The following is an 18,457-nucleotide window of genomic DNA, read 5'->3' on the forward strand; positions in this document are numbered from 1 at the left end:
GAATGAACGCGATGAGGAAACGCGTGCGCGATGAGGAAATAGGAAGAACGAGTACGCGATGAGGAAGTAGGAAGAAAATAAGATTGAAAGAAAGAGAGCGAACGAGTGAGAAAGAGGGGGTAGAGAAAAGGAAGAATGGAAAAATCAACGAAGCAATAGGGGAACGAATTATTTCAAATTCGCTGAATGAGATTGGAATAACAGAAAAGGGTGGGAATGTTCTGTGTTGGAGGGATAAATTACAAAATTCAAAATTATGTTGTTTCAAAATCCCAGTCAACGTCACGCATCCTAACGAAAGAACAACGGTGTTACTGTTCTTTATTGCTGTGTAGAGAGATTGATATGACGGATTCAAGAAAAACGATAAACGATCCGAAGAGTGTACGGGGTAGGCTCTATCGAGAAACGAACCCGATAATGCCGTGTGTTTGAGCCGTACGCTAGCGTTTCGGCTATCGAGTCCCGCATAAATTGTCAGCTATCGAGGCATGTACAATATAATTACTTATTTATGGATTATTTATTCAATGATCCGAAAGAGGCTAAATATCAGGTCGAAAGTCTGGAAGAATGCATGAAAAGAGAAATGGTGGTAGCCAAACTGCGAGAGAAAAGATGATTTGATAGAAAATCCTTTCGTTGATATATTGTGATAAAAAAAAAAGAAATGTGATTACTAAGATGGATGCAGGGGAAGGTTTGCTGAATAAAGAATTCAGAATAGTTTACAAAAGCAATGTTAGCAAATAGTATAACTAGTTTATTATATAACTCAAAGGCATTGTGCTTTCTCCCTCATTTGTCTACATCCAACTTTCTCTCTATGTTGCTGTCAGTTTGATGCGGTTGTATGCCATTCGATACATAAACAGATGTAAGGGTTTTTCTCTATCAAGGACATATGCTAGAGTGTCCAATTTTGAATACAAAATGAATTCTCAAGGCATGTTTTATGGCCATTGAAATATTTTTTTAATATCGACCCTTTTGTACTATAACAACTTTTTCATACTTCAGGAAACCTCATTTTGCCCTGTTTGCAAAATTGTTAAGACTTGCTTGCAAATTTTATAGTAAGTTGCGCATTAATTTTGCCCAATGATTTGAATTATTTACTACGGAGAATTTTTTTAACGAAGTAAAATTATTACTTGATGTTACAACTTCCATTTGAAGTACTGATAGATGATGCGAGCAACCGCTAGCTTACATAGAAAAGTTTAAGTAGCATTTAGCTGCGAATCGCTCACCAAAAAGCATACAGCTATACCCTTACTAAATAACATTTTTGACGACCAACTCCATATAGAAAAAGAAGCGTTCACCCGATAAAGGCTGAAAGTGTAGCACACTTTCACGCCGGCTACGTTACTAAAGCCGATAATTTTGGCCGTTATATTTTCTATCCTGCTTCTTCTTTTTTCCTTTCTTAGCACATACTTCCAAATCATCACCAAAAAAACGATCAACTTTTTACGCATAAGCCAGCAGTGCAGAGTGAACATTTTATTCATCTTAAATGAACAAATTCTAAATGTCGACAGTAATATCGACGGTAACTACAAGGAGTCGATTTTCTCGATATTAACGGTGGAGTCTCTCTCGTTCGCTCATCGACACTCATGCCATGTCGTCATTCTCGTCCCGTCAGAGTTCTATATTGTCACACATGTTTCATACATGCGATTTAGAACGCTTGGAAAACAAGTCCTTGCTGCAGTTAGCAATCAAAATTATTTTTTTTTTAAAGCGCGTTGGTGAGTAGAACCGTGTAAGAGGATTGCCAGCGGAACCCACTCTCTCATGCGCTTTGTTGACCCATATGCTCTGACCTTACAAATAAAAGAGCTTTCAGCTTAGCGATTTGCGAAATCGAACGCAATTTAAACGTCTCTGATACATGGAGTTTTCTTACACGACCTTGTCGTACGAATAGGACGGAATCATTTTTTTCGACTGAGCAAAAATGCAAGCATGGCGATCGTTCTGGTACATGCAAAACAATGGTTCATCCCGTTCATACAAAACTCGAGCGAAACTGCTGCACTAGATTTATAGCATGCCGTTTTTTTAGCTCATGGACCGTGGTTCCCCCCTCCATTCGACGATCATTTTACCTCAGCGTAAAAACACCTCGAGAGAATAAACCCACACTGAAACCACATCGGCCATATTTGTTATGCCACATTTCTCAACATTAGACCATCATAAGTTCTTTAACCCGACAAATATACCATATACCGGGGCGTATACCGGGATAAAAGTCCGAAAACCAAAATCGAAAATCCATAAAGTTTAAATGATTTCTTAATCAACAGGATTGAACTAAGAAAAATGTGTAATGTTATATCTGTCAATCTTTTAATTTTCCAAAAAACAAGCCCGGAAAATTAGATTTTGTTCAAAATGAAACACAAAATAACAAAAAAAAACTAACATTTTAAAATTGCTATAATTTGACAGATAATGGGTCGATTTTAAAAATTGATAGCATTGATTTTCAAATTGATAGCATTAATTTTTGTTTGATTAAGTATTCTATAAGTAGATATGTGTATTGTATTTCATCAATGAAAAGAAACCTCCTGTTAAGATCTTGCTTGTTCGATCTTACATGAAGCTCAATTTCCGAGGTGCTGATGAATGTTCACTTTATACCGAAATAATCTACAATCTATATAGTACATAATAGTTTTATGGTATTGAAATAGTGTTTCATATTTCTGGTTAACTCATAATAGCAGAAAACGATAGAAACACGGAAAGGATTTGCTGGATCCGTTAAAAAATTGTTAGTAAACAGAATCACGAAAGGGCTTTCGAAAAACATAAAAAAAATCAGCTAGTTTATACATTATCATAAAACAATAACAATACAGTCATTACTATATGCAACACAAATTACTCTGCTTCAGTATTTATTCCAATAATAAAATGCTTTACAGTTGCATAAATTCATGTTGAAATTTACATGCAAAACATAATTATGCAGATTTATTGCAAAATTGAGAAGTTATTAACTTCAATTTGTCAAATTTAAGCTTGTAGAACATCATTCTACACATTTCAAATGAAAGTCTCAGAAAATAAAAGCGCTAGACTTTTATCTTGGTGTTTGTATGAGAGGTGCACACTGTGCATTGCACAGTGGGCGCTATCCATACAAACATCGGGATAAAAGTTTAGCGCTCTTATTTTCTACGATATGTATAGAATGGTGTTCTAGAAAATTAAATTTGACAAATTGAAGCTAATAGCGTCGCAATCATTTACTAAATGTGCATAATATTGTTCTACATGTAAATTTCTGCCGGAATTTATGCAATTGTAATCCATTTTGTTTTTCTAATAAGTTTTGAAGCAGAGTAATTTGTGTTGCATAAGTAATGACTACATTGTTATAGTCTTATAATAATATAAAACAAACTGACTAACGTATTTTAATTGCTGGAATTTATTTTACAGATTTTTTAAAGCCCTTTCGTGATTCTGTTTATTAACTGATTTTTCAACGCATTCTGGAAAGCCTTTCCGTGTTTCTATCGTTTTCTGATACTACGAGTTAGGCTGAAATATGAAATATAAAATTATTTTAATGTTAAAAATTATTATTGTAACATACAGAATTTTATGTTATTTCGGTACAAAGTCTACGAAAGACGTTGAAAACATCATTTTAGAAATATTCATCAGCACCTCGGAAATTGAGCTTTATGTAAGGTCGAACAGCTCAACATGCAAGATCGTAACAGGAGGTTTCTTATTGATTGATGAGTTAAAATACGCATAAATCTTTTTAGAATACAGAATAAAAAAACCTGTATGCCCAATAACGTGTTAAGGAAGATATGACAGATGCAAATCAGGTAAGGGTTATACTCCCTTCGTGTACCTTCGCTAAGCAGTTGATCAGCTAAGTTTCAGTTATATATATATATATATATATATATATATATATATATATATATATATATATATATATATAAATATATATATATATATATAAGTATATACATGTATATATATATATATATATATATATATATATATATATATATATATATATATATATATATATATATATAAGTATATACATGTATATATATATATATATATATATATATATATATATATATATATATATATATATATATAAGTATATACATGTATATATATATATATATATATATATATATATATATATATATATATATATATATTTAAATAAATGTATATATATATATATATATATATATATATATATATATATATATATATATATATATATACATACATATATCTACATATGTATATATATATATATATATATATATATATATATATATATATATATATATATATATATATATATATATATATACTATGTGTGCCTATGCGCGCAAAGAACCATCAATTTGACTGAAATTTGTACGCAAGTACAAAGAACCATCAATTTGACTGAAATTTGTGATGTATGAACCTTTTTCATTTCTTTAAAAGAATCTGAAACGTCAGCTACTCCGAAGGGGAAGAAAGGGAAGCTCACATACAACTCTCCATAAAAAATCTATACTATTCACCTAAAAATATGAAACACAGATCTGGCTAAAATTTAGCACACATGCTTTTTTATATTTTGCAGAAGAATCAAATATTTCGGTCACACCGGTCCAATACAGGAGGGCTTCCATACAGCCAGCCGTCGAAAAGTCTATAATATTCGTTTATCTAAATATTGCGTATAAGTTTCTTAAAGCTCTCTATACAATATGTGGTGAAGTATAAGTTTCCTGGTTTGGTATATCTGTTCGTCATAACATATTCTGTTCGGAGTATAAGCGTCGTAGAAATCAACTCCAATTTTATCACCTAACACAATGAGTTTCAAAATTTTAGTTCTACAAGCGAGGACCAAATAGTTGTCAATCCCCATTCATCAAACACCGAAAAATTATTGAAAAAAACATATGGCCACCAATTCAATTGAAACATGGTAGAAACGCTTCTTATTATGCATAGTGTTGCAAAGATTCATGTACGCATGTGCAAAACACATGGGGGTGACCAAAGAACCTTCTGTTTGTATCACCAAAAAATTGTACGTTCATAGCAATAAAGCTCGGTCAGGATGAATTTAGATGAAGATGATTCTTCTTACACAAAATTTTGAAAATAAAAGCTCCCATACAAGCATTTCCTATTAGAGTATTGGAAAATATAGTCAAGCAAACCAATCATGGCTGATTTAAATGAAATGAGGCAAAATTTAAAAAAGTGCGGTTTTAAACAAATTTGTGCGAGGGCATACAGCACCTATTTGGAATATTGGAAAAAATGGCCGAACAAATATCGTCTAATCTTACTACAACTTTACATGTACGCCGTAACACAGTCTATGCAAGAAGTAGCAAAGTATCATATTCTCCAATACGGAAATGGGGGGATGAAATCTTAATTTATTGGCATGTTCAAAAATCGCCCAGCGATACTAATGCTTTTTGTTTATTCTTTTAAACGAGTGAAATTTACATTATGGACGAGAAAGGAATTGCCGTTCACAGAATAACAAAAAATCACAAAACTGCAAAGACGTCATCGAATAGTTCAGTTTCCTGCATCTTTTCTCTCTTCTACCATTTAATTAGACACTAAACTGCGCTTAGAAAATCAACTTATTTTCTTCGCATGCATGTTAAAATTTAAAAGTGTAAAATATTTTGCAACATATAGCGCTATGCCCTTATTCAGTAAGATTCAATTTTCAATTGTGTTGAGTTGTGTTGGAAATGTGGTTGGTGTAATACATTTCAATATGGATTTCAGAGCGTAATGATTACGAACTCGGAATGGCGTTTTGAAAGGGAGCAGCGATATAGATGAAATATAAAGGAAAATGGAAAATTGTTTCCAGGCAGGTTAATGACGAAATAAGAATAAGAGTTAGAAAAGTAGAAAGATTTTGAACGTCATACATGCTCAGGATGGAGCAAAGATCTACATTTCCTCATTGCTATGTAAATAAATTGATATGACGGATCCAAGAAATTGATAGTGGATAAAAACTGATTTTCGAAAGAGAAAGTGGAAAACTCTCGGCATAAAAAATAGGTTTTATTAATTTCATGACGTGAAAGATGTAACAGATAAGGTAGAAAATTTTTGGTAAGAACGGCTTGATCATACGAAACAAAGATTATGAAGAGAAATGGTAGTTGTTAAACAACAAGAGAAGAAAGGATATGATACATTTTTTTTTCTTTGATAGCTAAGATGGTTAAAAGGCAAGATTTGTTTAAAAAGGAGTGCAGGATATTTATATATAGGTATAGTCAATTGGATAAGATGTGTCAAGAGCAACAGCGAAAGGTGAATTAAATGACATAGAAAATATTCAAAGACGAAGCTAGAAATCACGTATATAAAATGATAACAACTAAATGGAAAAAATATACACATCAAAAATTGAATTAAACAAGCATACGAAAAAATGCTCCGTTATGATTTCTTAAACTACGTCGACCCGATTGAAATCGGGTTTATCAGCTAGTATTAAAAATTGGAATTTGTGAATCTATTAGTACCATAATGTGTTCAGTAAATGTCGCGGCAGTAATATCGTTAATCAGCAACTGTCGAGGCAGCAACCATACAACTTTACTCGAATTACCTATGGAGTCGCTCAGACATTGACAGTATGGCAATGCATTGTTTCAAGTTTAAATAATTTTCTTCGCCGCGGGTGGTCGCACCTAAATGATTCATAAAATTGAAGTTAAATAGTTACAGAATAGTTTGTGAAAGATGAAACATTAGGATCTATCAGGACTTTTTTATCAAACAATGTCAAACACAAAATTTGTATGGTTTTTCACCGTTATTTTGAAAATAGTTATTTTTTTCATAAGTTTTGAGCAATGAAAGCCCAGCATAAATTTTTTTAAAATCAAATATACTTCTTTCTCTTTCCAAAATGCTCTAAATTTTTGAAATCCTCCATTATCTATTGAATTATAATTGTTTTCAAATTTTAGTTTTTTTTCGTTATTTTGTGCTTCATTTTGAGCAAAATCTAACTTTTCGGGCTTGTATTTCGAAAACTTCAAGACTTACAGATATTAAATACACATTTTTCTTTGTTCATTCTTGTAGATTCAGAAACCATTTAAAGTAAGTCGATAATCCGATTTTGGTTTTCGGACTTTTATTCCGGTAAATGCCCAACGTGCATTGTTAGCACCAGCGCTCTGGTCGAGGCGCTGTACTGAACTGGGCAAAACAAAGTATGTGGGTGGGTGGCACAATAAACACGGGGAAAAGAACGCAAAGCGAAAGAATTGCAATAGTGAAAGAACATAAAATGCAATAGCTCTACTCAAAATCAATCGATGGACGAAGTCTTCAAATTTTATGACGCAATTTTTATTTTGCACCGGCTAATGTGCATCTGATCACCGCAACGAGAACTTTCCGTGGTATATTGTTGCGATCTCGCTCTATCTGCTATCTGTTTTATATTCCTCTTCACTCATCAGCCTTCATGACCACTATCACTCTACCTCTCGCTACCCCTCTCATCCACAACAAAAATTCACCCAACACAGAAAAAATCACCGTTAAAGCTATCGTTTCACTCTTTGCTCTCGCTTCCACTCACTACCTCTTTTTCAATACACCAAAAAGTGAGCTTACTCACCCTCGGGTGCTATTGAGTGTCGCACGGCGTTCTCTTTATCTCTTACTTGAACGCGCACCGGAGCTCTTAGTTTTGAAACGATCAGCTGTGTGAGCTGATTTTTCGTCTGTCGAGCTATTAAAAAATCACTATATTCAGATATATTTTCTATTGAATAACACATCATGTTCGAAATACAGTATATAATTTCTGCATAAGATACAACGTAACAAGGTTCTCAAATGAGCACATATATCAAATTATCCATACGATCAAACTGGACGTACCCAACAACAATAAACTATATAATCATAAATCAGTGAAGGATACTTCCGATAGTGATATGTTTGTCCATTGACGATGATGGTATATATGCTACTAAAATCAATCAGTATTTCATGAAAGCATACGAATGCGAGGATGAGCTGCAATGGAACTTCGATATGAGGATATGTTATTTTTTTTTGAAATTTTTTTTTTTTGAAAAAAAAATTCAACTATCTGCACCATGTAATAGACTCAATGTCTTTTGACAGACTTCAATGTTGGATATTATAGATAAAGTTCTCACTAGCACTCCATAAAAATGTTTGGTGACCGAAAACTGTTATTATTTCGACGAATCGGGAGCATTTGTTGTAATTGTTTGAATGCGCCCTTCAATTATATTAAATCTCAACACAAATGCCGTAATGGTTCTTTTGGCAACGGAGTGGCAACGGATTGGTGAGATATTTAGTATAGAATATTGTCTAATTGCGCTTCTACGCTGTCCATCCTGGTATCAAATTCTGCTAATCGTTGTACTACCCCAGATAATCGTTTGCGATTTACCCATTCCGTCTTCGTTCGACAGATCTATCTGTATGTCTGCATCTGTAAGCATCAAACAGATGTTACCATTGATAATCTGCCTGCGTTGCTGAGGGCGTTGTTTAAGTTTATATGGAGAGGTTACTGGAATAATTTACAATATTGTAATGCTGCGTACCTATTCCGGAGCCTAAATCTCAGATAAAATAACGCATAAAAATTTGACTGTTATCGGTACATTAAAATCTGGTTAGAAACGGTGCAGGTTTTGCAAAGACTTCTGCACCGAAATCGTAATCTAACCATTGCATATATTTCACAGCAAGCGCGAGAAGAAAACACAGAACGAACGTATGAGAACGAATATGTGTAGAAGCTGTAGAGAGAAAATAGAGCAGTACCGCAAAAGAAAGAGCACTATCCACTGAGTGCACAACAACAGAGAATAATGAATCTGCATTAGCCAGAGAAATGAACTCGCGTAAAGCACTTTTGTTTTTCAATTTTTTTTACGAAGGTCCTAAGTTGACAGGAGCTTTATCATCCGAGAATGCCTGACTTGCGTGTGTCATTTTCGACTCGAAATCTAATCGAGTTTTGTTCTAGCTATCGCCCGAACAACCGCGTGGCTGTCAACTTGGGACCTTGATAGCCTGCCTGCGACTAACGTCGCTAGTTTTTCTTCATAGAATTCAGAAAAGTGATGTATTTATTACACTTATAATGCTAACATTCATGTTGTCGTCTTAGCTGATAACTTATCTAGGTTCCCTGCTTCATGGAGTGTCTACGCTACCCAAGTTGATAGCCACGCGGTTTTTCGGGCGATAGCTAGAACAAAACTCGATTAGCTGTCGAGTCAAAAATCAAGCCGAAAGACAGACGTTCTCGGTGATAAAGCTCCTGTCAACTTGGAAGCTTTGAAAAAAAATACCCAAACAAAAGTGTTTTACGCGTGTTCATTTCTCTGGGTAATACGGATTCATTATTCTCTGGTGTTGTGCACTCACCGCCCAAGTAACGGTAGAGCTTGCAAAATGTATGGGAGTTTAAAATTTCGACGCGTCGAACGGCTTTGTCAAACATCTCATAGGAATTATAACATTTCCGATTCTTGCTTTAAAAGCCGCTCGAAAGCTCTCTCACGTCAGTAGCTGGCCGGCTGTTGAGGTGATCGCATGCTCGACAGCCAGAGCAAAAAAATAAATGCGTTATAAAAATTTGAGAGGCTTTGCCTACCGATTTTGAGTAGGGGCGTTGCATTCCACTTCCTCTTCATTCGCTTTGCGTTCTTTCCTCCCCCCCCCCCCCTGTGTTCTATGTCGCATGCTTTGTTGACTATGCAGGTCTGGTACCGTCCGTTGCCACGTGCGCTGGTGTGCTAGCTATGGAAGGGCAATTTTATTTGTTAGTTTGAAAGGGTCTGTTGAGACTTGGAAAGAAGAATACAAGGAACCGATGTCGATATGGCTGACGATGGGTCTTCAGCGTCGATGGGTTGAGCAATTTGGCGTCTTCAACCTTAAGGGGTATACATTGCCTTTTGATGTACATGTGGGCTAAGACCGATGGCGGCGATGCATGCGTCCAAAAATAGATCCGAAGTGGGGATGGATTATGACGTATGTGAGCATTTGATGTACGAATATTTCCATGCAATACGCATATCTCACGCAGTGATTGTATATCGGGTATAGACTCATATGATAGATTGCATGCATCGTTTGCACCGGTGATAGGAAACATGGGTGTTATTTTGTTTACTATCGTTTCATAGATACAAATCATGGAAGTTAGATTGAAAATCCCAATAACGATATGGTTTGCGGTTAGCATTTCATACGTGTTTTGGTCTATGCCGCTGGTAAAATATCATGCTCGTACCGTAATCATTGTCCACATGCGATCACTGATCATAAAACGTTACCTCACAAACGGAATAGCAGTAGTAAATGCACGGGTACCGTCAACGTGGGCGAAAATGGTAAGGGGAACCCAATCACAAGTAGAGCGGCCTGCGCGGGTCGAACCCTAAATAAACAAAGGGTTCACCATACGACAGCGCACAGCCGAATCAAAGAGGGCAACGCAAATGGCTTGCGAGAGCCAAACAGTGGGTTTATTCTCTCGAGGTGTTATTACGCTCATGTAAAATGCTCGTCGAATAGAGGGGGAAACCGCGGTCCATGTGCTAAACAAAACGGCATGCTATAAATCTTGTGCAGCGGTCTCACTCGTGTTTTGGCTGAATGGGACGCATAATTCTTTTGCATGAACCAGAATAATCGGCATGCTTGAACCTTTTTCTCAGTCGAAGAAATGAAACCCTTCGATTGTGTGACAAGGTCGTGTATGATAACTCCATGTATCAGAGGAGTTAAAATACGCTCGAATCGGAAAGCGCGTTAGCTTACAGCCCGAATGTACGTTGGGTATATGCAGGTCCCTGGTGGGATACCTAGTGGGCAAATCGAGAATCATCTTCAGAAACCTGTTCTGGATTCTTTACACCACTAGGATATCTGCTTTTGAGCAATTGCTCCAGACATTTGAACCGTACATCAGCGCCGGCAAGATGTAAGCAGACGCTTTCCGATTCGAGCGCATTTTAACTCCTCTGATACATGGAATTTTCATACACGACCTTGTCACACAATCGAACGGTTTCATTTCTTCGACTGAGAAAAATTTTCAAGCATGCCGATCATTCTGGCTCATGCAAAAGAATTATGCGCCCCATTCAGTCAAAACACGAGCGAGACCGTTGCACAAGATTTATAGCATGCCGTTTTGTTTAGCACATGGATCGCGGTTTCCTCCCTCCATTCGACGAGAATTTACCTGAGCGTAATAACACCTCGGGAGAATAAACCTACTGTTTGGCTCTCGCAAGCCATTTGCGTTGCCCTCTTTGATTCGGCTGTGTGCTGTCGTAGGGTGAACCCTTTGTTTATTTAGGGTTCGACACGTGCAGGCCGCTCTACCTGTGATTAGGTTGCCCTTATCTTTTTCGCCCACGTTGACGCTACCCGTGCAAAAGCTACTGCCATTTACGTTTGTGAGGCAATGTTTTATGATCAGCGATCGCATGTGGACAATGATCACGGTACGAGCATGATATTTTACCAGCGGCATAGACCAAAACACGTATGAAATGCTAATCGCAAACCATATCGTCATTGGGATTCTCAATCTAACTCCCTTGATTTGTATCTATGAAACGATAGTAAACAAAATAATACTCTTGTTTCCTATCACCGGTGCAAACGATGCATGCAATCTATCATATGAATCTAAACCCGATATACAATCACTGCGTAAGATATGCGTATTGCATGGAAGCATTCGTACATCATGTGCTCACATACGTTATAATCCATCCCCACTCCGGATATATTATTGGACGCATGCATCGCCGCCATCGGTCTTGGCCGACACGTACATCAAAAGGCAATACATACCCCTTAACGTTGAAGACGTCAGATTGCTCAACCCATCGACGCTGAAGACCCACTGCCAGCCCGACCAGCCATATCGACATCGGCTCCCCGTATTCTTGCAAGTCTCAATAGCCCCTTTCAAACTAACAAAATTAAAATTTGCCCTCTCATAGCTCTAGCACCAGCGCACGTGGCAACGGACGGTACCTGATCTGGATAGACAAAACATGTGGGACAGTACACGCCGGCGGGGGAAAAGAACCCAAAGTGCGAAGGAAGCGAAAATGAAAGAACATAGAAATAATGCAACGCCCCTACTCAAAATCGGTAGGCGGAGTATCGAATTTTATGACGCATTTTTTTTTTGCACCGGACGACGTGCATCCAATCACCTCGACAGCCAGCGCTCAACTGACGTGAGAGAATTTGCGAGTGACTTTGAAAGCAAGAATCAGAAATGTTATATTTCTGATGAGATGTTTGACAAGGCTGTTCGACGAGTCGAAATTTTGAGTATCTCATACATTTCGTGAGTTCCACCGTTGCTTGGGCAGTGAGTGGAAGCGAGAGCAAAGAGTGAAACGATAGCTTTAACGGTGAATTTTTTTGTTGGGTGGGGTTAAGAGGGGTAGCGAGATGTAGAGTCACAGTGGTCATGAAGGCTGATGAGTGACAGAGGAATATAAAACAGATAGCAGATAGAGTGAGATCGCAACATTATACTACGGAAAGTTCTCGTTGGGTAGAGAGTGGCTCTAACCCGTTCTTTTTTTCTTATGTCGCGTGTCCACCATTCGGACCAAGCTAGAAGAATGAGCGACTAGAATTGAGTGAATGAGAATGAGCGACCAATTTGTGTTTTCCAGAGTCGTGGAGCTACGCTATCGGACATCGTCGGGCACGGCGTCTCGATAACAGTTTCAAATGGAAACAGTTTTGAACGGGACTGTATTTACAATAACACTATTATTTCATAGCAAAAGTAGATATTTAATTGAAATTTTTTAGATTTGTTTTTAAATAGAAAAACTAAATATACTAACGAGTGCAATGAGCACCACGTAAGTTTTGCGTGTCCATTGCTCGGACCAAACCAGCAAGCGAACTCCATACAATTTTTGACAATTGATATGTCAACAGCTGGTCCGATGGGCAACTCATTCGATCAGCCCGATAGGTGGACACGCGCCATTAAGTTGAAACATAAATGAGCTCTTAAGCTGTATGAACCTACATTCGTAAAATTATTCACACCTTATGAGCTTTTGATGGATATCGCAAGGCCATCTGTTGGGGCAAACCGCACTTTATCCTTAAAATACCCTAAAACTATGTTAATTCCTACAATCTAAACTTTTAACCTAACTACACACTACGCAAAAAAAGCAGCTTTAAAAAGATCCCAGATCAACACAATGGTTGAGTTCCGGGCGGTGAGTTGGAGATGCGTGAAATCGTTCGGTCGCTTTTCGAACCTCGAATCAAACGGAACGAAACGTTAAAAATCATACTGTTTGTTACAAATATAAACTGTTTGAGAAGGGTATTGCAAATCAACCTAGCTGTTTTCATGAGAGTGACTTTTTTTACACAAAAAATTAAAAGATGGTATATAAGCCTCGTTTCAGCTTAATAAAATATTATTTATTAGTTTAGGTGAATAATTTATACAGTAAAACGCAAAATGATCATCATTAAGACATCTAGCAAAAATCCGTTACATTTATGGTGTCACTCTTTAACCTTGAACTCACATATGAAATAAAAGGTATCCATCCATTTAATTGGTTTTCTTTTTTGTACCGTGTCTATGTAAACAGCTGACGTAAGCGGATCGAAGGATTCAATCAACACATATGATTCAGGTTTATGTATAAACTTTTTTATGTCTAAATTATTATCTATTCAAATTCCTCGAATAACAATAATTTTTGGTAAAAACGCAAACCCCCCCCCCCCCCCCGCCACCCATTATTTTGAGAGGACCATGAAAATAGTAGCGCCTTTATGTAAACATCACCCATAGCAAGTGTTACATGTATAAATAAATAGGTTTGCTCAACTAATCTTGTTTGTTTTGATTCCTCTAGTAAACAAATTCAGATGTGGTTTGTAAATCTAACTATAGAGAACTTAATATCTAAAATGAATATGAAGAATGGTTTATAAACGTCTACGATTTTATCGTTATAAGCTATGATTTCGAATATGCATTTTTGTGTTCAATGGTGTATAGAATGAACTTATTTCGTTCTGTGCTCATATTTGTCCCTCAGATAAATTAAAATTTTTCTCCCTTTTATAATGAAATAAAAGCAATCTTTGTCGCTTGTAGATTAAGCCGTTCTTCTGACCCATTCGTAACGTTGACGGAAGGTGTTCCTCTTTGTGTTTCTACAGCCAGGTTTTTATTGAAAATTTTTTTGTATAGTTGTGAGGTTTAAAACAAAATACAATTTCAATTATTCTTCAGCTATATCTGCAATAAACAAAGATTCCACATCGTATGATCATTTCCACGAGTAATGCATAAAACCAGTAGCTGAAATTTGCAACGTTTAAAATCGACGGGAATGATAACGACCACAGAGATACAATCGGGACGGCTGAAGCGCCATGAACTATTTGAACGTTATGTATAAAGCACATATGGCCTATCGTTGGCTATCAATAGTTGATGTTATAGTGTCATTTCAAGCATAGTAGTACAGAAAGGCCGAAATAGCTAAACTACCAAATCGTAATAAAAGCTTTGCAAAAACGGTGTTTCTTCTTGAATGACTCAATTGTTGTGCGGCCGAGATCTATATTTTTAAGACTGTCTATGATTTGAAACAATTACGTAGTCAAATAGCTTGTTCTGCGTACGGGAGCGGCAACGTCGTGATTTGAACCCAAATCATCTTACCCTTGACCGAGCGTTAGTAACCGTAGGTAACGCATGAAATCATTCTGTTACACATTTTAAAAAGAGCGTCTTTCTAAAGAGTAACCGTTCAAATTTGACGGCCCTCGTTTTTTCAAATGTGTATTCATATGTTTGAGAAAATATCATGTAGTGTAGTAAAGTAGTTCTGTGAAGTAAGCAGTAATACGTATTGTTTGTTTAACTAATATTTTTGCAGAATTTCTGCACTATATTTTATTTATGTTGGACAAAAAAAGTACAAACATTTACACAATTTACAAATGTATAAAACTAAATACAATGAAATTTACATATATCAATAATTTCGCTGTTGGCCTCGTTCTTTCATCATCAGTATACAAAGTTGTACGATCATTTTTAGATAAGTGATACGATCATTTTTCTTTAAGGCATTTTAGGGCGTTTCGTTTGCTTTTACATTTTACTGATTCTTTAGGTTTTGTGCAAAAATTAAAAACCGAATTGTGCTTCTTTCTGATTACAATAGACATTCTGTTTAATACTAACGCAATCAAGGATACCAAAATAGATGTGTTTTGAAGTTACTTAAACTCTAATAAATAATGAATAACTCGATAAATTTAGGGATTAATCAAATGCTGCGCACTAGAAATGTATGCATAAATAGCATTATTATAATCATAATCGAAATGGAGGGTAACTAAACAGGATTACCAATTTTGAATTTCTTTAATAGCATGTCAAAACGTCGGGAAACCACTAGGGTGTTACGTTTCACTTGTTTCCTCAGCAAGTGATCGAATACTAACCATTTACGGGAGATTGTATGCTAAAATACGTTTTCATCTCTTATTGCACTAGGAGAGATGATTCTCCTCTACTCACGTCGATTGTCATAAAATAATTAACAAATTCTGTTTATATTCATGATTTCGTGCAAAGTGTGGCCTTCTTTTTTTTGCTAACACCATGTTACAAGTTTTTTAATTCTTCGTAATATAAGAAATATTATAATAACAAAATTATTTAGATTTTAGTTTGCCCACGATTGAATTTGTTGAAAATGGATCTATACGTCACATTAATAGTCCCAGTACTCGCATACATGCGCTATGTTCACAGTGAGGAAGAATGTTAGAAGTATGTTTGAGAGAAGGGCAACAGAGAAGCATCTTCAACGATTAATTCTATGAGCTGTTCGATAGTTTTTTTGCCAGCATTCTGTGGGCTGATTTATTGATTCGTAAACTCCTTTGAACAGAGGAGCCTGGATTGAAGTTACTTTTGGTGTTGAACGTTCACTACACTAATCTATTTCAATCGTCAGCGTAAATAACAAATGATTGTTTAAAATAGGATATTTAACAAGGCAATTCGTTTTCTATACAACTTTACCGGGCCGTATGGGGACAATATTTGCCAGATTAATGGATCGACTATAAACGTACAATGATCACAGTTTTTTAAGTAGTGTTTTTTTCACATTCTGCAAAAACGATGCAATTTCCGCGTGCTAACGTATGTGATTTTGGCACATTCTTAGCCACCTCGCTATACGCCTTAATTGTGCTAAAAAGATTCTCAGTTGAGACGAAATCCATTCAATTAACTCCTAACCATCAACAACTTGGTTGTGTACCCTATGTATATTTCTTTAGCGACAGTACGTTGTTTGCATTGCAAATCTTGTACGAAATCAGATCTAAATTGCAGTGTATTTCTATGTTTTCATGATATGAAATTTTGTAGAACACCTTATAGTATGACCAGACAGTTCTGTTTTCTACCTTATGCCAACCCGCCTGCTTTAGTTGGAGTTGCACGTTTGCTATAAAAATGCAAAAAAAATGAGTATTTCATTTTCGTAGCAACTATGCCTATCGTACCACTATGCTGCCGTTATACATGATGCTTTGGGTTCGGATCCCTGATTCATAGTTTGTTAATGATGCTGATAAGATCTTCTACCTTTTATTGAGGATGATTAAATTCAAAACGATTTCATTTATTGACGGGGCACTGTTTCATTTTACAGAGCTATTGTTTGTTTGTCAGTAAACAAAGGTATAATGGTTTGTAAAAATCGTCACAACCTAATATTGTTAAGTAATTTAGTTACACCCAAAGGTGCTTTGCTGTTATGATGCTTTATTTGTTTTGTTTAAAAATGTCGATTATACGCAACGTCCGGAAAATAAACATGCCAGATAATCCGGAAATACGGATGTGAGAAAATAAAAATAGTACCATTGAAATTAGGTTGTGTTGTTTTGACGGTTTCGGATAATTGAAACGCAATTAAAGTGATTAAGTGAGAAAAGCTCAAGCTCTTATATTATTGTTGTATATTGACATCAAAACTAAAAAATTTGTACGATTATAATGAAGTCTGTTAACATTAATTAAAGATGAGCGAATTATTGTACTCGTTTGGTTGCGGACAAATAATCATTTTCTTGTTTCAGTAGTTGATGTACAGAGCTAAAGATGCATATGTAGAAATGATCGGTAAATAGAAAATTATTTTATGCTCGATGACTCCAGTCAATGATAACATATGTATCTGTTTCGTCCCTCATCGTGTTTTTGAACGGTAAACACAAATTTTGGTAAAAACGCAATATACACCTTCCGCCTCTATTTTTTAATAGGAGCCTGAAAATAGTAGCGCCTATATGTATGCGATATGTATGGAGTTAAAAGATATATCTTAAGGTTTGGGTTAGCTAAAAAATCACCTTGTTTGATACCTTGACTGCCACGTCATCCAAAAAATGGGTGACAACAAATTTTCCAAGATGCCATGTAGCCCATTTATGGGTGACGGCAAAAACGCTTGAATCTGAAATATATTTTTAGAATATTTAGAGCAGCTATTACTCCCACTTATCACATTTAGGACCAAACAGAAACATGAATGAACATATAGAAAACCAAAAATTCATCACAATCGTAGATCGTGAAGAATTAGAGCCGGTGCAACCGTGACTCTGATGTATGAGTAAGAAACGATTGAATCGTGGCATTTTGTGCACTTTCCTAAAATAACGCTTGGCACTCAAGGTGTTAAACAGAAGAGTTAAGTACTAATAAAAAAAAATTAATATTACGTTAATCTTGTTTTGACGAAATCAAAATTTGATTCTTTTTGAATCATACATTACGTGCTTTCACGCTTTAGTTCTATTATTTAATTAAGTACGCGTCCAATGTACTGCTAAAAGCGAAAGAAAATAGAAACAAAATGAACTTGCCCAGCAGTTTGCTATAGGCTTTTTCATCTGTGGCAAAATGCGAGCTTCGCACGAACAAGATTTGTAATGCTGATACTTGTTGGTTTAACAGATCTTTTTTTATCTGGTTTGGCTTTATTTTCCATCCGCAAGATTTTGTTTTTCTGAACTAAGTGTGAGGGGAATTGCTGAGATATTTCTAATACATAACTATTGACAAAAAATATATACGAGCGAAGAAGAGAATACAAGATTATCTTCAAATTTATTCATTCTATCGTTAATCCCATCTAAAGCCTGAAAGTTTTTTTTTTGCTCTCAATCATATCAAAATCATATTTATTTTTCCGTAATGAGTTCCGTAGATAATATGTAATTTTGCTGAAATATTTCGTATTTCCGGATT

The 18,457-nt window shown here is 35.8% G+C and overlaps 1 protein-coding gene across 1 annotated transcript in view; it reads left to right on the forward strand.

Annotated features, from left to right (window-relative positions):
- Positions 1–18,457, forward strand: part of LOC128729040 (rho GTPase-activating protein 190) — a 63,317-nt gene that overhangs the window by 14,843 nt on the left and 30,017 nt on the right. Inside the window, exon 5 of the mRNA XM_053822687.1 lies at positions 13,749–13,793. Within this exon, the coding sequence (XP_053678662.1) occupies positions 13,749–13,793 (45 nt within the window). The remainder of the gene's footprint in view (positions 1–13,748; positions 13,794–18,457) is intronic.

The sequence above is a fragment of the Anopheles nili genome, chromosome X, assembly GCF_943737925.1.
Source record: "Anopheles nili chromosome X, idAnoNiliSN_F5_01, whole genome shotgun sequence".
Taxonomy (NCBI): domain Eukaryota; kingdom Metazoa; phylum Arthropoda; class Insecta; order Diptera; family Culicidae; genus Anopheles; species Anopheles nili.